At 41.5% G+C, this 15,265-nt stretch overlaps 1 protein-coding gene across 1 annotated transcript in view; it reads right to left on the bottom strand.

Moving 5' to 3' along the window:
* LOC104918269 (protein TANC1) overlaps positions 1 to 15,265 on the bottom strand; it is a 35,179-nt gene that overhangs the window by 16,149 nt on the left and 3,765 nt on the right. Inside the window, exons 4-10 of the mRNA XM_019262355.2 lie at positions 14,423 to 14,515; positions 12,780 to 12,910; positions 10,837 to 11,125; positions 9,975 to 10,256; positions 4,246 to 4,362; positions 3,806 to 4,096; positions 2,767 to 2,894 (exon numbers count right to left, since the gene is read on the bottom strand). Of these exons, the coding sequence (XP_019117900.2) occupies positions 2,767 to 2,894; positions 3,806 to 4,096; positions 4,246 to 4,362; positions 9,975 to 10,256; positions 10,837 to 11,125; positions 12,780 to 12,910; positions 14,423 to 14,515 (1,331 nt within the window). The remainder of the gene's footprint in view (positions 1 to 2,766; positions 2,895 to 3,805; positions 4,097 to 4,245; positions 4,363 to 9,974; positions 10,257 to 10,836; positions 11,126 to 12,779; positions 12,911 to 14,422; positions 14,516 to 15,265) is intronic.

Raw genomic sequence — 15,265 nt, 5'->3', positions numbered from 1 at the left:
GGAAGAAAAAGTCTGAATTTGAACAGCTATGAGCCAAAATCTGAAGCTATAAGGAGTGCTCTTTTTCTATGATTTCAAAACATGACGTATTTTTATTTAAAAGGGAACATTTATAGTTTAAAACCTAAGGCACTGTACCAGATTATAGCTCGACATTGGCAGGTCACCAGTACAATAACAGACGAAGGTGACATACAAGGTGAAATACAAAGCTACACACTCTAGCACACCACAAATGTATGCTTGTCAAATAAAAGCAATGAAGTGGTCATGAAGACCATATGGACATTTATCCTTGATGGATATCTTGCCAACGCTGTTAAGAGCGAGGTCAACTGATTACAGCAGTGTGCATATGTTTGTGTTTGTATTTAACTGAGTCATGACTCTGAGAAGAGGTGGTGTGCTGTTTGATGAATCGTGTCTGTTGGGGGGGGGGGGCAAATATTACTACACAAATTCAGATGTTGTTTTGTATGATATCTGTTCAGGGTGCATTATCATATCCTCAGAAAAAAAAGAAAAGAAAAACAATATGTCACAGTATATAAAAACAATAACGCTTACAAAAACACCAATGACACCAAGACATAAACACAGAGATTTGAAGAAATCATAGCTGAGTCATAACATATTTTCCGCTCCTGAAACTCAAAAGCTTCATTTAACAGTTTCTCTAAAATATATTCAGTAAATAAATTGGTTTATTCAGACAGAAGGCTGAATGGTAAAGAAGAGTCTGAGAATTAAATATCATTATTTGCAAACATGCAGACTGAACAAAAACATAGAAAACAGATGAATAACCATCTTACTGGAAGATTAGTGGTTCAACATCTTAAGTAGTATTCACCCACTCTTCATAGAGCTTCGACGGGTCTTACCATAGACCACGAGAGGTCCACGCATACAGTATAATGTCGAGTCGGTGACTTTACTTTTGAATGAACATCCTCACCATCACAAGTAGTCTGACTAGTTCCCATGGAAACTCTTATTGAGGCCGATTTAGTAAATTTAGAAGCTTCCATGTCATCTATGTGATGCAACCAGCAGCATGTTCTACATGTGCCCAAAGAGAGAGAGAGAGAGAGAGACTGAGACTCTAACACTCTGACATTTTAAATCTTGTGTCACAAATATGCAGTCCTACAACTCTTCGTCCACATGCATCCTCACATTCATGCATTCACACTCACACACACAACCTCACAAATTTCAGCCTCGTAGGGTGAAAACCGTGGCTGCCAAAGGGTGACGAATAATTTTTTGTGGACTGACCAACCCAGCAGAGCGAGCTACAGAGCTACTGGTCGCAGCCAAAAAAAAAAAAAAGGGAGAACAATTCTGATGTGTGTCTATTGCTTTGAACTGATCCCTCTTCAGTCTTTTGTGAAAGCTTGTAACAATCATAGCTCCCTACAGGACTGTTTATGGTGCTGTGTTATATTACCCTGTTCATTTCACAAAGCTGGTGAAAGGAGTGCAGGAAACAAATCCAGGGATCTCAAAAGAGACACAACATGAAGCAAAATTTGGGGACATTTCTATAATGTCAACATAATTTCTTCCTTTGGTCTGTTATAACTGCAGGTGAGTCAGCGGCCTGTTTACAAGAATTATTGTGCATGTTGCATGGTGCTCATCTCTTTGTGAGGACCAAACCATGTTTCTTTTCTTTTCTTTCCTTGAAAGTGGAACATTGTGGTCAGAATTTACTTTGTGAAAAAAAATTGGTGGTTAAGATTTTGTTTTGGGCTTAATATTAAATTAGTTTTCAGGTCAATGTAATGTAATGATAACCTGACTTTTACTAATTTAAATTAGTTAAGAAAACGCACAGGGACACCTTCTTATGTGTAATGTGAATACTTTAATGTCCATCTCAACAGTAGGACAACTCAGTACTGACCAACAAATGATACATAACGTCAAGGCTTCATTTCATATCAGTCCGCCCATATAACACTCACTTATATTACCGGCAAGGTATACCATAAAATATAGTTCCTGTTCTGAATTAAGGAATAGAATACAAATACTTAAATATTAATTCAATTATACCAATTCTCTCAAAAATAAAATAAATCTTCACAAAAATAAATCTCATCTTACATTCTTCCCTCTCTTCAGATGAAATGTCCTTATTTCATTAACCATGTTTTTATGGTTAAAGAAACAGATTAACATTTTGCTTCTTCACAAGTCTGGTAAAGTCAGACGAGAAGATTGACACCACTCTCAAATCTGTTCATTAAAGATATATCTAGGATGACTCTGTCCGAGGCTAACTAGCACCTCTTAAGTTCACTAACATGTTCATTTGGATGAAAATAACAGTTTTTGTTGTGCATCAAAGCTACTCCTGTGAGCAGCAACAAACAAGTAAACTTGAGTTTCCGCCTGACAACTGCTTGTGTCTGCATGATAACTAAAAGAATTGTCATTTTTACACGGATTAAAGACACAAGATAAAACATAATAATTAATGAGCTGTGGAGCTGCTGGTAGGCAAAGTTTGAAAGAGCCGGGTTGGGTGTTTCGCCCTGTTTCCAGACTTTATGCTAAGCTATGTTAACTGTCTGCTGGCTATAGCTTCATAATCAGCATACAGACATCACAGTGGTATTGATCTTCTCATGTAACTCTCTGCAAGAGAGCAAATAACAGCATTCCCTGAAAACGTTGAACGTTTGCATTTTTATAATCGAGGATCCTCACAAGTATAGAAATACAGACGTGTGTGTGTGTGCATGGGTGTTATACCTTGGCAGCGAGGCATCTGACAGCCTCCTTCCTCTGTGCTGTACTATCGCCTGTTCCTGCAACAGCACTCTGGTTGTGCTGGGAATCAGCTGGCTGTTTGGAGGCTGCTTTTCCCTGCCTATCCCCACCTGAACGCAGCACAAAGCAACAACAAGAAACACAAAGCTGCCATTTACACTTGTTGGATGAAGTCTCTGGTGTAAGCACAGGAATATCAGGAGTGAAGTCTACGAAGAAACACAATTAAACTGCCGCGATTAATTAGTGCATCTGTAAGCAAGACTATGCAAAAAAAAAACACTTTAGATGGGGCGTGTGTGTTTGTTTCTCTGGATTCCTGCCTCATGCTATACCCTCTGTTAAATTTAAATCAAAATGACAACATACAGTGCGGATATCAATGAATAATGCATTGGTGCTGAAAAATAAATGGCACTGTATTCTTTTTTGAACACTTTCAGTTTTTCTTTTTCTGTGCAGCCTTGCCCACAGCCTGTAATCTCAACAATACTTCTTATTGTACTACAAGAAAAGGCTGAAAGGCAGTTATGTAACAAAAATCTGTATTTGTGGCTGTATTATGATGTATCACAGGCTGTGTTATAACTCCAGGTGTGTCATGCTTAATCTAAAAAAAAAGCCACCAGCACACATCACAGTGTGAAATGTGCACTTAAGAGCATAATGTGCAAAATCTGGTTGTATGGGACGTTATTTTCTTTTCTTTTTTCCAGACAAAAGAACCGTTTCAGTGCCACTCATGATGAGTAAAAAAACAACAATCTCAGTCCTCTTACACAACTGCAATCAGCAGCGATACCCCAGGGGAGAACTTGAAAGAAGAGTGCGTGACCCAGATACTAACTCCTTCCCAAAAAAGTGATATTTCTTCCAGTATCTTACAAGAATCTGACTTCAGTGGGGCACACTGGAGAATGTATGAATTCAACTTCTAGCTTTGTACTGTGTTCATATACTAATGCTTCGAGATGCACACACAAACAAATGACACTCCTGTGAGTAAAGATAGGAGTCTTACATTTAGGGGAGGAGCTGGGGCTATGAGGGATGGTGGGACCTCCCTGTGGTGTGCGCATGCCATGACAGCTGAGCGTCACCAACCGCCAGATGATAGCTGTCTTCCCAGATCCTGCGTTACCCACGATGACAGCACCGCGTCCTTCACAGCTGCTCGTTTTTCTCAGGACCTCCTCCAGACGTGTGAAAAGCCAATCGCGGCCAATAAAGGGTGTTTCTGCGTTGATGCCGGGGACTTCAAACAGCAGCGGTTTTAGCATGATGTCAGCTTGTTTGAATGGCACCAATCTCCCTAGACAGAGTGAGAGTAAAAGAGGTCAAGGTATATGGGAAGCAGTGACATTGGGGAAGTGCGTACATGTTCCACACAGGTCTGCAGATGTTTCTGCACCAAGTTATATTTGCACACTGGTTTCACCCCGAGGTTAAGCCTCAAAATACCTTTGGAGTCATCATTTGTGCGCCCAGCTGTGTTGTGTTTACGGACGGAGCTCCTGTGTCCTGCGGCCCTTTGGTTGTCCAGATAACTCAAATCCTCCAGGCGAGTAGAGCTGGTTGCTGTAAAGAGAGAGCGAGTGGGAAATGGTTTGAGGGTGTGAGAGAGATGTACAAAATGTGCAAAGATACACATGCATACCACACAAGTGTCAAATTCACTGCTCGAGTCAATTATTGTATCCATGGAGACGTAAGACATAAACAGTTGTTGCTGTCAATGATGAATGCTCGATGCCCTTGAGGAGAGAAAAGGGAGAAAAGGATAAGAAAACAACTCATCTCACGTATCTCAGATAACACGAGCCTGAAACGATCAAATGTTTCATACTGTCTCACACATCAGGACACCAGATTGGTGACAATCACTGGAAAGTCATCGCCGGCTGTAATGCAAAGATGTATCAGCTGTCAATAACAGGATTAGACACATTCTTCGAATGACTAAAGAAGCCGCACAAAAGCCAACATGACAAAAAAAAAATCAAGAATAGAATCAAACAGAAGGGCCAGAACAACAAAAAAAAAAAGAGTTGGTTGTTTACTCCCACATTCGCCTATCCATCCGCCCACTCAGACTGCAGAGTTTACAGGTCAGCCAGGCTTACTTTCTGCAGTTTTTAAGACATTTATCAGAGACTTTAGTGAAGGCTGTTATGAAAAAAATGAAGAAATAGGCTTTGTGTATTTAGTCTTCTGCAAAAATGAACAATCTGTTGTTATCATTATGCAGCAAAACACAGAGTGACACAGAGATGCACACTAAAATAATAATCCAATACAACAGTCCACATGTCTGTAATGAATATAATTTAACAAAACATTACAATTGTCTACTCTGCAGTCATTTTTTAGCTTGTAGCTTCCAGTGGTTTCATATTTGATTGCACTGTATTTCAGTATTACACTACTATTAACATATAACAAAATAAGTAGTATGTTTGTAATGCTCAGTTTGTTTCGGGGCTATTGAGGGCAATTGCATTACATTACATCTTACATTTTAATTTATTTATTTACCTATTTTTTGTTGCCGTTTTGCCTTTATTAAATTGTTGCCAGGATTTACCTGGAAGATCAAAAACAAAGACGGTCAAAAAATCTAACAAAAACTGGTATAATTCAAACCCCAGAAACAAACTCAAAGTCAGAATATCCTGGAAAGTTTTCAGTACTAAATGTATTTTGCTTTAGTAGCACACCGCCTCAGATTGAGGCTACTAGACAAAAATGTCATTCTTGCTCATCTTTTGTGCTGCGGCTGGCAAGGACCTCTGTTCTAGTCTTCGGCCATTCCTAGTTCACTTTCTGTCTGTTAATCTAATCCAAATGGTTTATGAATCCAAGCATGGCAGACAACCAGCTAACTAGATTACAGTCACTGCCACCGGAAATGTCTATTCTTATTGGGAGCTCTTTGATTGTGATGATAGTGGTTTGTTTTTAGTTATATGATTAGGTTGTGTGTAAGGAAGGATACATCTACTTTGGAGTGAATAGCATTAGTAATGTATATTTAGAAGTGCTGCCAAAAAAACATAACAACAGACAACAAACATGGAAAAACTATTTTTGTTTTTCATGATAAGTCACAGACTGGTCCATCTCATTCATTCATTGCTATAATATATATAAAAAAATCCTCTGTAAAATCTGAAAATCTGGCATTACTGCTACGTCTAATCCCTTCTGAGTGGGATAAAAAAAAAGGCCTGAGTCACGTTGCATTCATCTATAAAATACAGTAGGCCGATCAGTTAAACAGGCAGTTGACAGGGAAGTGCAGTCCCTGGACAGATGACGAGCTCACGTAAGTAATCGTGTACTATGCATGTTAAATGCAGTCACTATTAATCTCAGAGCATCTGTGGGAGCGGCACTACATCTCTGAGCTGTTACAGGCTTTAAGGCTTTAAAGCAGCATTTACAGCCACAGCATGAAGATGGTGGCCAGCAGGGTCCTTAAGCATCCTTTGTCGTGACAAATCACCAAATTGGTCTACGCCCAGACTTGAGCCACACAACATGAAAGGTGTCTTGCGCTCTCTTAACATTTACTCAGCACTCCCTCCTCTTTAGTGAAAGCAGGTAGAAGGACACACTGAACTTCCACCACCCTTTTCAACACTTTACCAGATCATTTCATATTTAGATAGTTCCCTGCATGTGTCCATTATCCTGCAGTATCAGGGTGAGAGTGTGGGTGAAAAAGCTACTGAGGCCATATTATAGATTACAGGGCTGTTAAGAGCCCATGGAACCTGCTCTGTTAAGTACCCAGTGGACAATGAAGGACTCCCTGATGCAAAACAAATCAATCATGGTGTGAACATTGCAATTATAATGAAAGAAAATAGATTCCAGGGAGCAAATAATAAACCCTGGAACAGGTAGAAGAGGATTTTCTTTTTTTTAGGATGCGGGACATGGAGGAAATCACCATAATCGTCGAGCAAGAGCTAAAGTGAAGAACCGAGGATTGAAAGAACATCCACAGTGAGAAGATGAACAGAAGAACAGTCTGCAGCAGAACAGTGTGAAGGAGGTGTGGGAGTGGGATGAAAAAGACTGCTGACTAAAGACAGCCAGGCCAAATGGCTGAGTGGACCAAGAATACAGTGAAAGAGTTGACACCAGAGACTCTTGGACAGCTCATCCCTCCACCCCTGACAGTCCAGCCCAGTGAGGCTCTGTTCACCTCCACCTAGCCCAAACACACTGCCTACCTTTCTGCTCCCTGCTGAGGATAGTGTGGTTGATTATCCCACAGCGCTTGTTGATCCTTCATCACTTTAAAGGTCAATTCTGCTGCACTGACCCGAGCCCCCAGCATCCCTGATAGCATCCACAGAACACTTCAGTCATGAGCAACCCACCAAGCACCAATTCTACAGAGCCTATTCAACCTTAAAAGAATAGTCCGACATTTCAGAAAATGCCCTTATTTTCTATTTTTTGCTTTATGAGGGAGAGTTAATTGATAATGCTCTTATATCTGTTTGAATATAAGACTACACATAGCACCCCAACACAGGGGAAAAAGCTAGTACGGTTCTGTCCAAAGGAAAAAATTGTCATATACTGCTATATATTATGTTATAAAGGTTATATCTTGTTCAATGTGTACAAATCCCAAAAGTAAAAACAACAATGCACCAACCAAAAACAGTACAAAGAATGGACAGAGCCTGAGTGACGTCACCCATGACCCAGGTTTCCAAAAATATGCGCCACCAGACTACGATGTACTGCTTCTTCCACCTCCCAGCTAATGTAAATATTGGCAAAGACATAAATCATCGGCGGACCTGAGGCAGGCCAAATGACGCCTGGGTGCCTTCATGTCAATCAAGCGGTCACGCTGTTAATTATGCGCAACTTTGAGCCTTAATATCATCGGAACTAGTGAGTTGAGAAAAAAAATGAATCCCCCTCACAGTTGTCATTAACGGGGAAGTTAGATATAGAGGCCGAAACTGTTGCCTGAACCAGGCTGTAAACATGTTTATTAAATTAAACTGGGCCTGTCTCAAGATAGTCAAGGAAATTTCATTTCCCAGCTTGGCACCAGCTCTTATGCAGGACTACTGTGAAGAACTATTGCTTGGCTGGGACCGGCATGTAATCTACCATACAAGAGTAATGGTAGTTTTTACATTTATGTTTTTTTACAGATTGTTCAAGTGCTTGTTGTTTCTGTCCCCCTTGGACAGAGCCAGGCCTGTTTTCGGTCTTTCTGCTAAGCTAAGACAAGCGAAGCTAAACTAAGTTAACCGCCTACTGGCTGTAGTGTCACATTTAATACACAAATAAGAGTTGTATGAGGGCTCTCATCTAATTCTAAACTTTCTATAGTATATTTCCCAGAACTATTGCTTTAACTTGAATTTGAAGATGGTCCTTCCACTGTGGAAAATCTCTTGCATTGTCTCATTAGTGAAATTGTGCTCCAGTGTCCTTGTAAGCCAGTGGCATTACATCTCACATAATACTTTAGGCTTAAGACTTTAGACAGTCTGCTACCGAGTCATCTTAAACCCATCGTGAAAAAGCTTTAGGACTAATTTAAACACCAGGAAAACATACTGAAAGTATGAACAACACAAAACATTTGTATCTGACGGGGCCACTGCGTATCTTCTGCCTCTCACTGGTTCACACAGAAAAAAGACACTCTTTCTGCTGACAGCCATCATATTGCACAACGCTTCCTGCCAAGATGGCCCCAGTCACAGCCCACCGGGGGGGTGATGAAGCAGGTAACTTCAAACTGCCTCTTCAAACTGTCTTGAGCTATCTTTTGTATTCCTGGGCTTGCGACAATCAGGAAGGTTTCGGAGAAACGCAATCTACTTCCATCCATTCCATAAATTCTGATTATGAGGACGTTAATGAGAACAGACAGTCAGGAACACGCAGAGCGCACATGGTCACACGACGTGATGGGGCTTCCATTTATTCTAGACTTTAAATTATGCATTAACTAATTGCAATATTAAACCTGAACATCTGCAATTATATTTTATAATATATTATATTATATACATATTAATATATATGGAATATATGGAATAGGCTCAGTGTGTAATCAACATATTCTGTGTTTAGTTGTTATCCGTTGAGGCTCTGCTGCTGTTAATGATGCTGTTTTGCATACATGATGTATTGTACAGGCTACATTTTCATTATACATAATGCATCATACATTTTCTGAGACAGAGTCTGTGTTAAAATTGAAAGGACTGGAACATATGTTTATAAATCCGTTGTTGTAGTCTGACAATATTGTTGCTATAACAACACTATTTTCCATCTGGGAATAATTAAAGTTGAATTTTATCTCTTGTCTCCTAATGTACAGTATGTCATGTACGGCCGTAGTCTGTTGTCTAATCTTTCATGAATGTGGAATAAAATTCTAGTGGCTACAGTACTATGTGGCTCGCTTCATCTTTATTCTGAATTTTATCACGAGTGCCTAAATGAAAGCACCAGCTGACAGAAGAAACTGGCAGGCAGTACTGTGAATCCACTCCTTAGGGAATCTCTTCTTTTGCTCCCACCACAAATGAACCGACATCTAAGGGAAGAAAAAGAGCGTAGTGCCCTAGCAGAGATCGTGACTGGAGAGGGAGGGGGTATTTTTATGACAACTGGAGTCCTCCCAGGACATTTACACTACGTGTATCCAGCCTCAGTGGTAAAGTAGAGCACCAACACATGGTGCAATGAGGTTTAGTTCTGCATCGCAGAGATCTGGGAAATTACTCTCTTCTCTGTATCGGATGAATAATTGGAAAATGGCAAGTCGACAATCAATGCAATCAGTTTTTCATTCAATCAATATTTATCAGTCCGTTAAATTATCACCCGGGTCACAGCTGTCACATTCACACTCTCATTAACCTACTTCATCTACAGATTAATGGAAGCTTTAGCAACTCTCTAGCTCACTAATTAAGGCAAGGCAAGGCAAGGCAAGTTTATTTGTATAGCACAATTCGTACACAAGGCAATTCATAGTGCTTTACAGAGGCAAGGAAAAACATTGGACAATTAACACATTACATCTCGTTTGTTTAATCCGTACAGAAACGGAAGTCTACAAACAACACAGCGTAGTTTTATAGGTGGTTGCTAATCACAGAAAAACACATAAGAAAAGGTAAACGTACCTGCCACAGAATTTGGACGGGGCATCACAAGGGAGGAGGTGCTATGTATGTGATGCTGTGGGAGGGGTCTTTTCGGTGCTGGTGGAGTCCTGGGCTCCATGATGTCAGTCTTAGGTAAGGCCTCATCTGGTTGGGCAGTCAGATTGTCCTTGGTTGGCCCGGGATGGCGGTCCTCGCTTGCGTGGCCTATTGCAACAACACCACCTCCCAGGCCTTCATCCTTAGTCAGAACCTCACTGGAGGCGCTGCGTTCCTCATTCTCAGAGGAGCTAGTGATGGTTGCTGAGCCACACAAAGAAAAAAATGGTTTAAGTGAGGTAGCCAAGAACAGAACAGGCTTACTTACATTTTCATATCAGTTCAAACTGACTAAAGAGCCAAAACTAAGCATCGCCTCATCAAATCACAGTAATTAAATCAGCAATACACCTAACCGTTTCATCAGCCGTACATTCTAAACTCCTCAATCAACGAGTTTTACTGTACTGGATGCGCCCTTTACACTTTTGTATTTAACTATAAATACAAAGTCTATTTAGGGAGGAAAAAAGTGTCCTATTTTAGGAGAATTAGACCCATAAGCAACAAAGACAGCAGTGTCCCAGTTTTGACAGGAGGGAGCCGAAGCCTTGAGGCTGAAGTGGCACAGGCCACGTAGAGAAACTAGCTTTGGGGTAGGGGTATACATTTGACTTATCACCAAGTGATGTTGCATCTAGCTTCCACTCACCACTAAGAAAGGTGTGACGTTTTAGTGACGCCAGTCAGATTTGGAATTCGGTTGCACATTGAATTAAACAGGCCGCTTTTCTTTTTTTTTTTCTATTCTAACCTTGCCAGAATACACAACAGCAACTCTCACCTATGATCCCACTATCCTTGCTCTCCAGGGTGGAGGTCGGGCTTTGAGAAGGAGGCCCAGGGCTGCTTCCAGTGATGGGTCCAGGAGCTGGACAAGGTGCTGGGCTGGAGAGAGTCCCACTGGGACTGGTGCTGGAGCTGCAGTGCGGTGAAGGTAAAGGTAAAGGCTGGGGCAAAGGCTGGCCTCCAGCACTGGTGCTCAAGGTGGAAGATGGGCTCTCTGAACAGGGGGAGGCAGTGCTGCAGGTGAGAGTGGAGCTGGGACTCCCCCCCTGCGCAGAGGTATCACACTGCAAAAAAAGGGGAGAGTGGGATGATGGTGGGCGTGAAGTTAAGATGTATAGATGGACTCGACCGGATGAAGAAGATAGTCTTCTATTTTAAAAGTGTAGTAAATTAACAGTGTCATTTGCCACCCTTTTTAACAGTACTAAACTCTGTGTGACAGTGTTTGCTTTCATGCACACTGCTTTGTATGTTTCTGATGGAGTATGCTTGTGTGCACACAGATGGGAAATAAAATGATAATGCCAGTTATTTTCATCCTGGCTGTCATTTTCCCTGCTTTTCATACTGACAGCTGGCTGTGAAAACCAAACCGCTCGCTATAGACATTTACTGCAAAAGTCACTGTACACACGAAGCTGATTTCACAAAGATGAAATGAAATGTGAACATTTTCTTTTTCCCAGGTTCCAGGATGTGTTTTAAGTAGGGCAAATACAATGAATGACACAGCATCAAACTGCCTGAACGAGGGCACTAGTTCAAATCGCACATCTAATACAGAAAGTTTCAAAGAAAAAAAAGATCTGCTTTTTAGAGTGTGTTTAGGATTGAAACATGGACAGAGCAAAGCAAAATATAAAATGACTGTGAACACAATTAATCATCAAAAAAAAAAAATAAATACAAACAACAAAATTAAGAGTCAGGCTGAAAAAAGCTGAGATGAGTTTTCAAACAGCCACAGCTCCATCTCAGCAATATCACATCTGTTAATGAAGAGGCTTCTGGGTCCACTACACAACCTACTGTACTAGCACTGCGATAAATCATATTTTCATGAAGCTTTTTATAATGTTTTTTGTTTAGACTGTGACATGGTTTAACTCTGGTATTTTATGATGAGTTTGTTCTAGTTTATATTTTTCTTAGAGGAATCTTTTTCACATTTATGTTGCATGTGTATTTATGTATTTCTTTCACTGGTGTTTCAAAAATATTTTAAATCACTGTAGACATTTCTATTTATTTATTTCCAAAGAAAGAAGAATACAGATGGTTTTCATATTCCTTATCCACGTCGTTTGATCACATACATTTCAGGTCTTCTCATTACTGATGCAACATTTCTGCAACGCAGAGACTGTAGGAAACAAGGCAGCAGAGTTGAAACAGCTCACTGTTATTCCCTTTATACCAGAGCCTCATCTATCTTAGCCAGGACAACCCACATTCCTCATATGAGCCTCGCTATCTCTGTGAAACTGACTGAATCTGGAGCTCAGGTGGTGGAATTAGGCTGAGAAAATGGGCCAAGGCTGAGCAACACAAAGGCATAGAGATGGAGGGACATAAGCACTTACAATAACTCTTATACAGAGGGGTTAAACTAATAGGACACTAAGTATTGAAATGGATCCCTGCGGACGATAGGCAACCCAATTAATAATATTTCAAAATATGTATTGATCCATTTCTTCAAGGTGAATTTGGATGTTCGCACACACAGACACAGTATTTAACAGTGTACTCTTGCACACAACTTAATTTTAAGAACACAATCAACTAATGTTTAGTATGTAATATTTAAATGTTTAAAGAAGAAAGATCCAGGTGGCAATGTAAGGGCTATAAACAGAAGGTTGTTTCATAAACCATCCATCGTCGTTTTTATATGACATGACAGTAAAGGGCCACTAAATCAATATGCTGCCCTACCTTCTTTTCCCTTCTGTCCTCCATAGGAGAGCTAGCAGTGCCGGGCGTTACTTCTCCCAATAAGAAGCATAGCCTGGTCATCAGTTCCTGGGTAGAAAGGGAGGAGCCCAGCTGGGGCTCCACGTGGAAATCTGGAAGACACACACATTCAGGAGGACACTCACTAAAAAGCAAATAGAAACCGGGCAGGCCAGATGATCATCTAACCGACGCTCTCATTTCAGCTCAGCTCGCTCGTAAGGTTCCCACCCAGCAGCATCACTGGTGGACTGAGAGATACGTATGCATCCACAGGTCAGCACGACCCCAGCTGCCCTGATTATGAATGCACAGACAGTGGCTTTCCAGTCCCTGGTTGAGGCAGCAGCAAGAGGTTGTGCGAGGTTGTGAGTTTGCCTGTGCACACGCCTGCCAGGTGCTCTCGGTTAAGAGACGGGTTGTGAATTTCAATGAGCTCGGTGTCGACTCTGGAGCAGAAAGAAGGAGTGCCTTGGCTCTGCCTTCGTTGTTGCTCCTGGAGGGATTGGCTGACACAGGCCATGTGCTGCATTCATTTATCACTGTTTAAGGCTCCCTGATGCTTTGACCTACAACCCTGGCTCCTCCAAGATCCACACTCACCTCTGCAGAGTAAGACTTTAGCAGCTTTAACCAGCTGAGCAATGCATTCCTCTGTTCTCACGCTTCACCTATGTACTGTTATGGGCTGAGTAACATGCATATTGAGTAGGCATATTAACACGATGACAGGACATCACGGATTACAGCTCACACCTCCTCACAAACATCTTTGCGTTTAGACATCACATTCATTTTCGCACTCCCTCCACTGCTTCCTTCTCATTCTGCTCTCCCTCTAAAGGTACTGCATCACATTGCTCTCACATTCCATTGTGTTCAAACACAAGCTGAGCCTTAAGAAGACCAAGGTCAATTTTGAAAGCCCTTCCTATTAACTTTTGTTCCACAAAGCGCCACAGTGATAGCTGGTGTCACTATTCTTTTCACTTCCCAGCTTGAAAAGCTGCTGAAGACTTTGGGTAAGAGGGGTGGATGTGTATTCGAGAGAGGGGGAGGAGAGAAAACTTTGCATTTAGTCAGCAGAGCACTGAGATCCAATCTGGAGTAACATGAGGACACACTGAATGTCCAGTACTATTCATCAAACCACCTAGCAGTTGCCATTGGAAACGGGAAGCTGAGAGGTGCCTGGCAACCGGGATAGAAGATGCCTCATAAAATCTGTGTAGCCTAAGGCTAGCCCTGTGGTCAAAAACACAAAGAAAGCTGGCTGAGATGTGGATATTTACACCATTAATGCTTTAATCTAACCTTAACTGTGCAAAGAGCATGCAGATAAGTCGGGGAAAAGACTTGGAGGAACTGTGACAAAACAAAACCACTCTCAATAATACACTGAGGATTACAGACACCACTATATCTACATACATCTAAAAGGAAAGGTTTCATGCAAAACCTTTTAGATGTAATTAAAACACAAGACCCACACTCACTTTCCCTTGTGTCTCATCATTCATTCTCCCCCTCACCTCCACTCCATTCATTCTCATCCAGCTTCCCTGATCAATACCTGGAAAGACAGACATGATGCTAAACACACGCCCGCACACTCCCGTTCTCACCTCTGTGTTCTGCCTTGCCACGGCACGAGGCAAAGACAGGAGGTTCTCTTGCACTGGAAGAGCCATCCACATACTCCAGCTTCCTTACCCGTCCTTTGGCCACAGCAAAGAGGGAGAAGGGAGAGGGAGGGAGAGCAGGCAGGGTGGGAGGGATTGAGGGTGGAGATAAGGAGGGATGTGAAAGAAAGTGAGAGAGAGAGTGAGAGAGAGAGAGAGAGAGAGAGAGAGAGAGAGAGAGAGAGATTAAGCCTCCAGATGAGATCTGTGGTGCAGAATTTGAATTGTGTCCCAGGAGTATAGAGCAGTATGTACAGAGTGCGAGCCATGCATGCAAACAGTATAATATTCATTGTACCGTGGGTGTTTATCTATAATATATTGACATTACTAACGTGTGTGTGTGTGTGTGTGTGTGTCAGAGAGAGATGGCAGGGACAGTGGTGCACTCATATTGATGTGTGTGTGGGTGTGTCTCAATTTATGCAACAACATCTGAAGCTTCTTGGAAGCGAAGATTCTTTAGGACTTCAAGATCATTCACAAGATGTTTGCGAAAAATGTACTCAAGGTTATCCGGTGTGTGAATCATGCATGTGAATAGACTCAGAAACACACTGTGCATACAGCTTGATGTTTGGTTTTGCATGACCACTAAAGATATGAGCCATGACACAATAAATTTTTCTACTTGCTGTAATTTTTTCTTGTCATGTTTGTTCTGTGTACTGGGAGGAAAAGAAGTGCTGCATGCAATGAAATGCGCCTTTTTCTGAATAACTGTACTTGCTGCAGGACACTGCCACCTTGTGTTCTTTTAAAGTGAGGCCTGCCACAGATAAAAAT

This window comes from Larimichthys crocea, chromosome VIII (assembly GCF_000972845.2).
Source record: "Larimichthys crocea isolate SSNF chromosome VIII, L_crocea_2.0, whole genome shotgun sequence".
NCBI lineage: Eukaryota > Metazoa > Chordata > Actinopteri > Sciaenidae > Larimichthys > Larimichthys crocea.
Note: the sequence above shows the minus strand (reverse complement) of the source record. Positions and strands in the feature narration are given on the sequence as shown.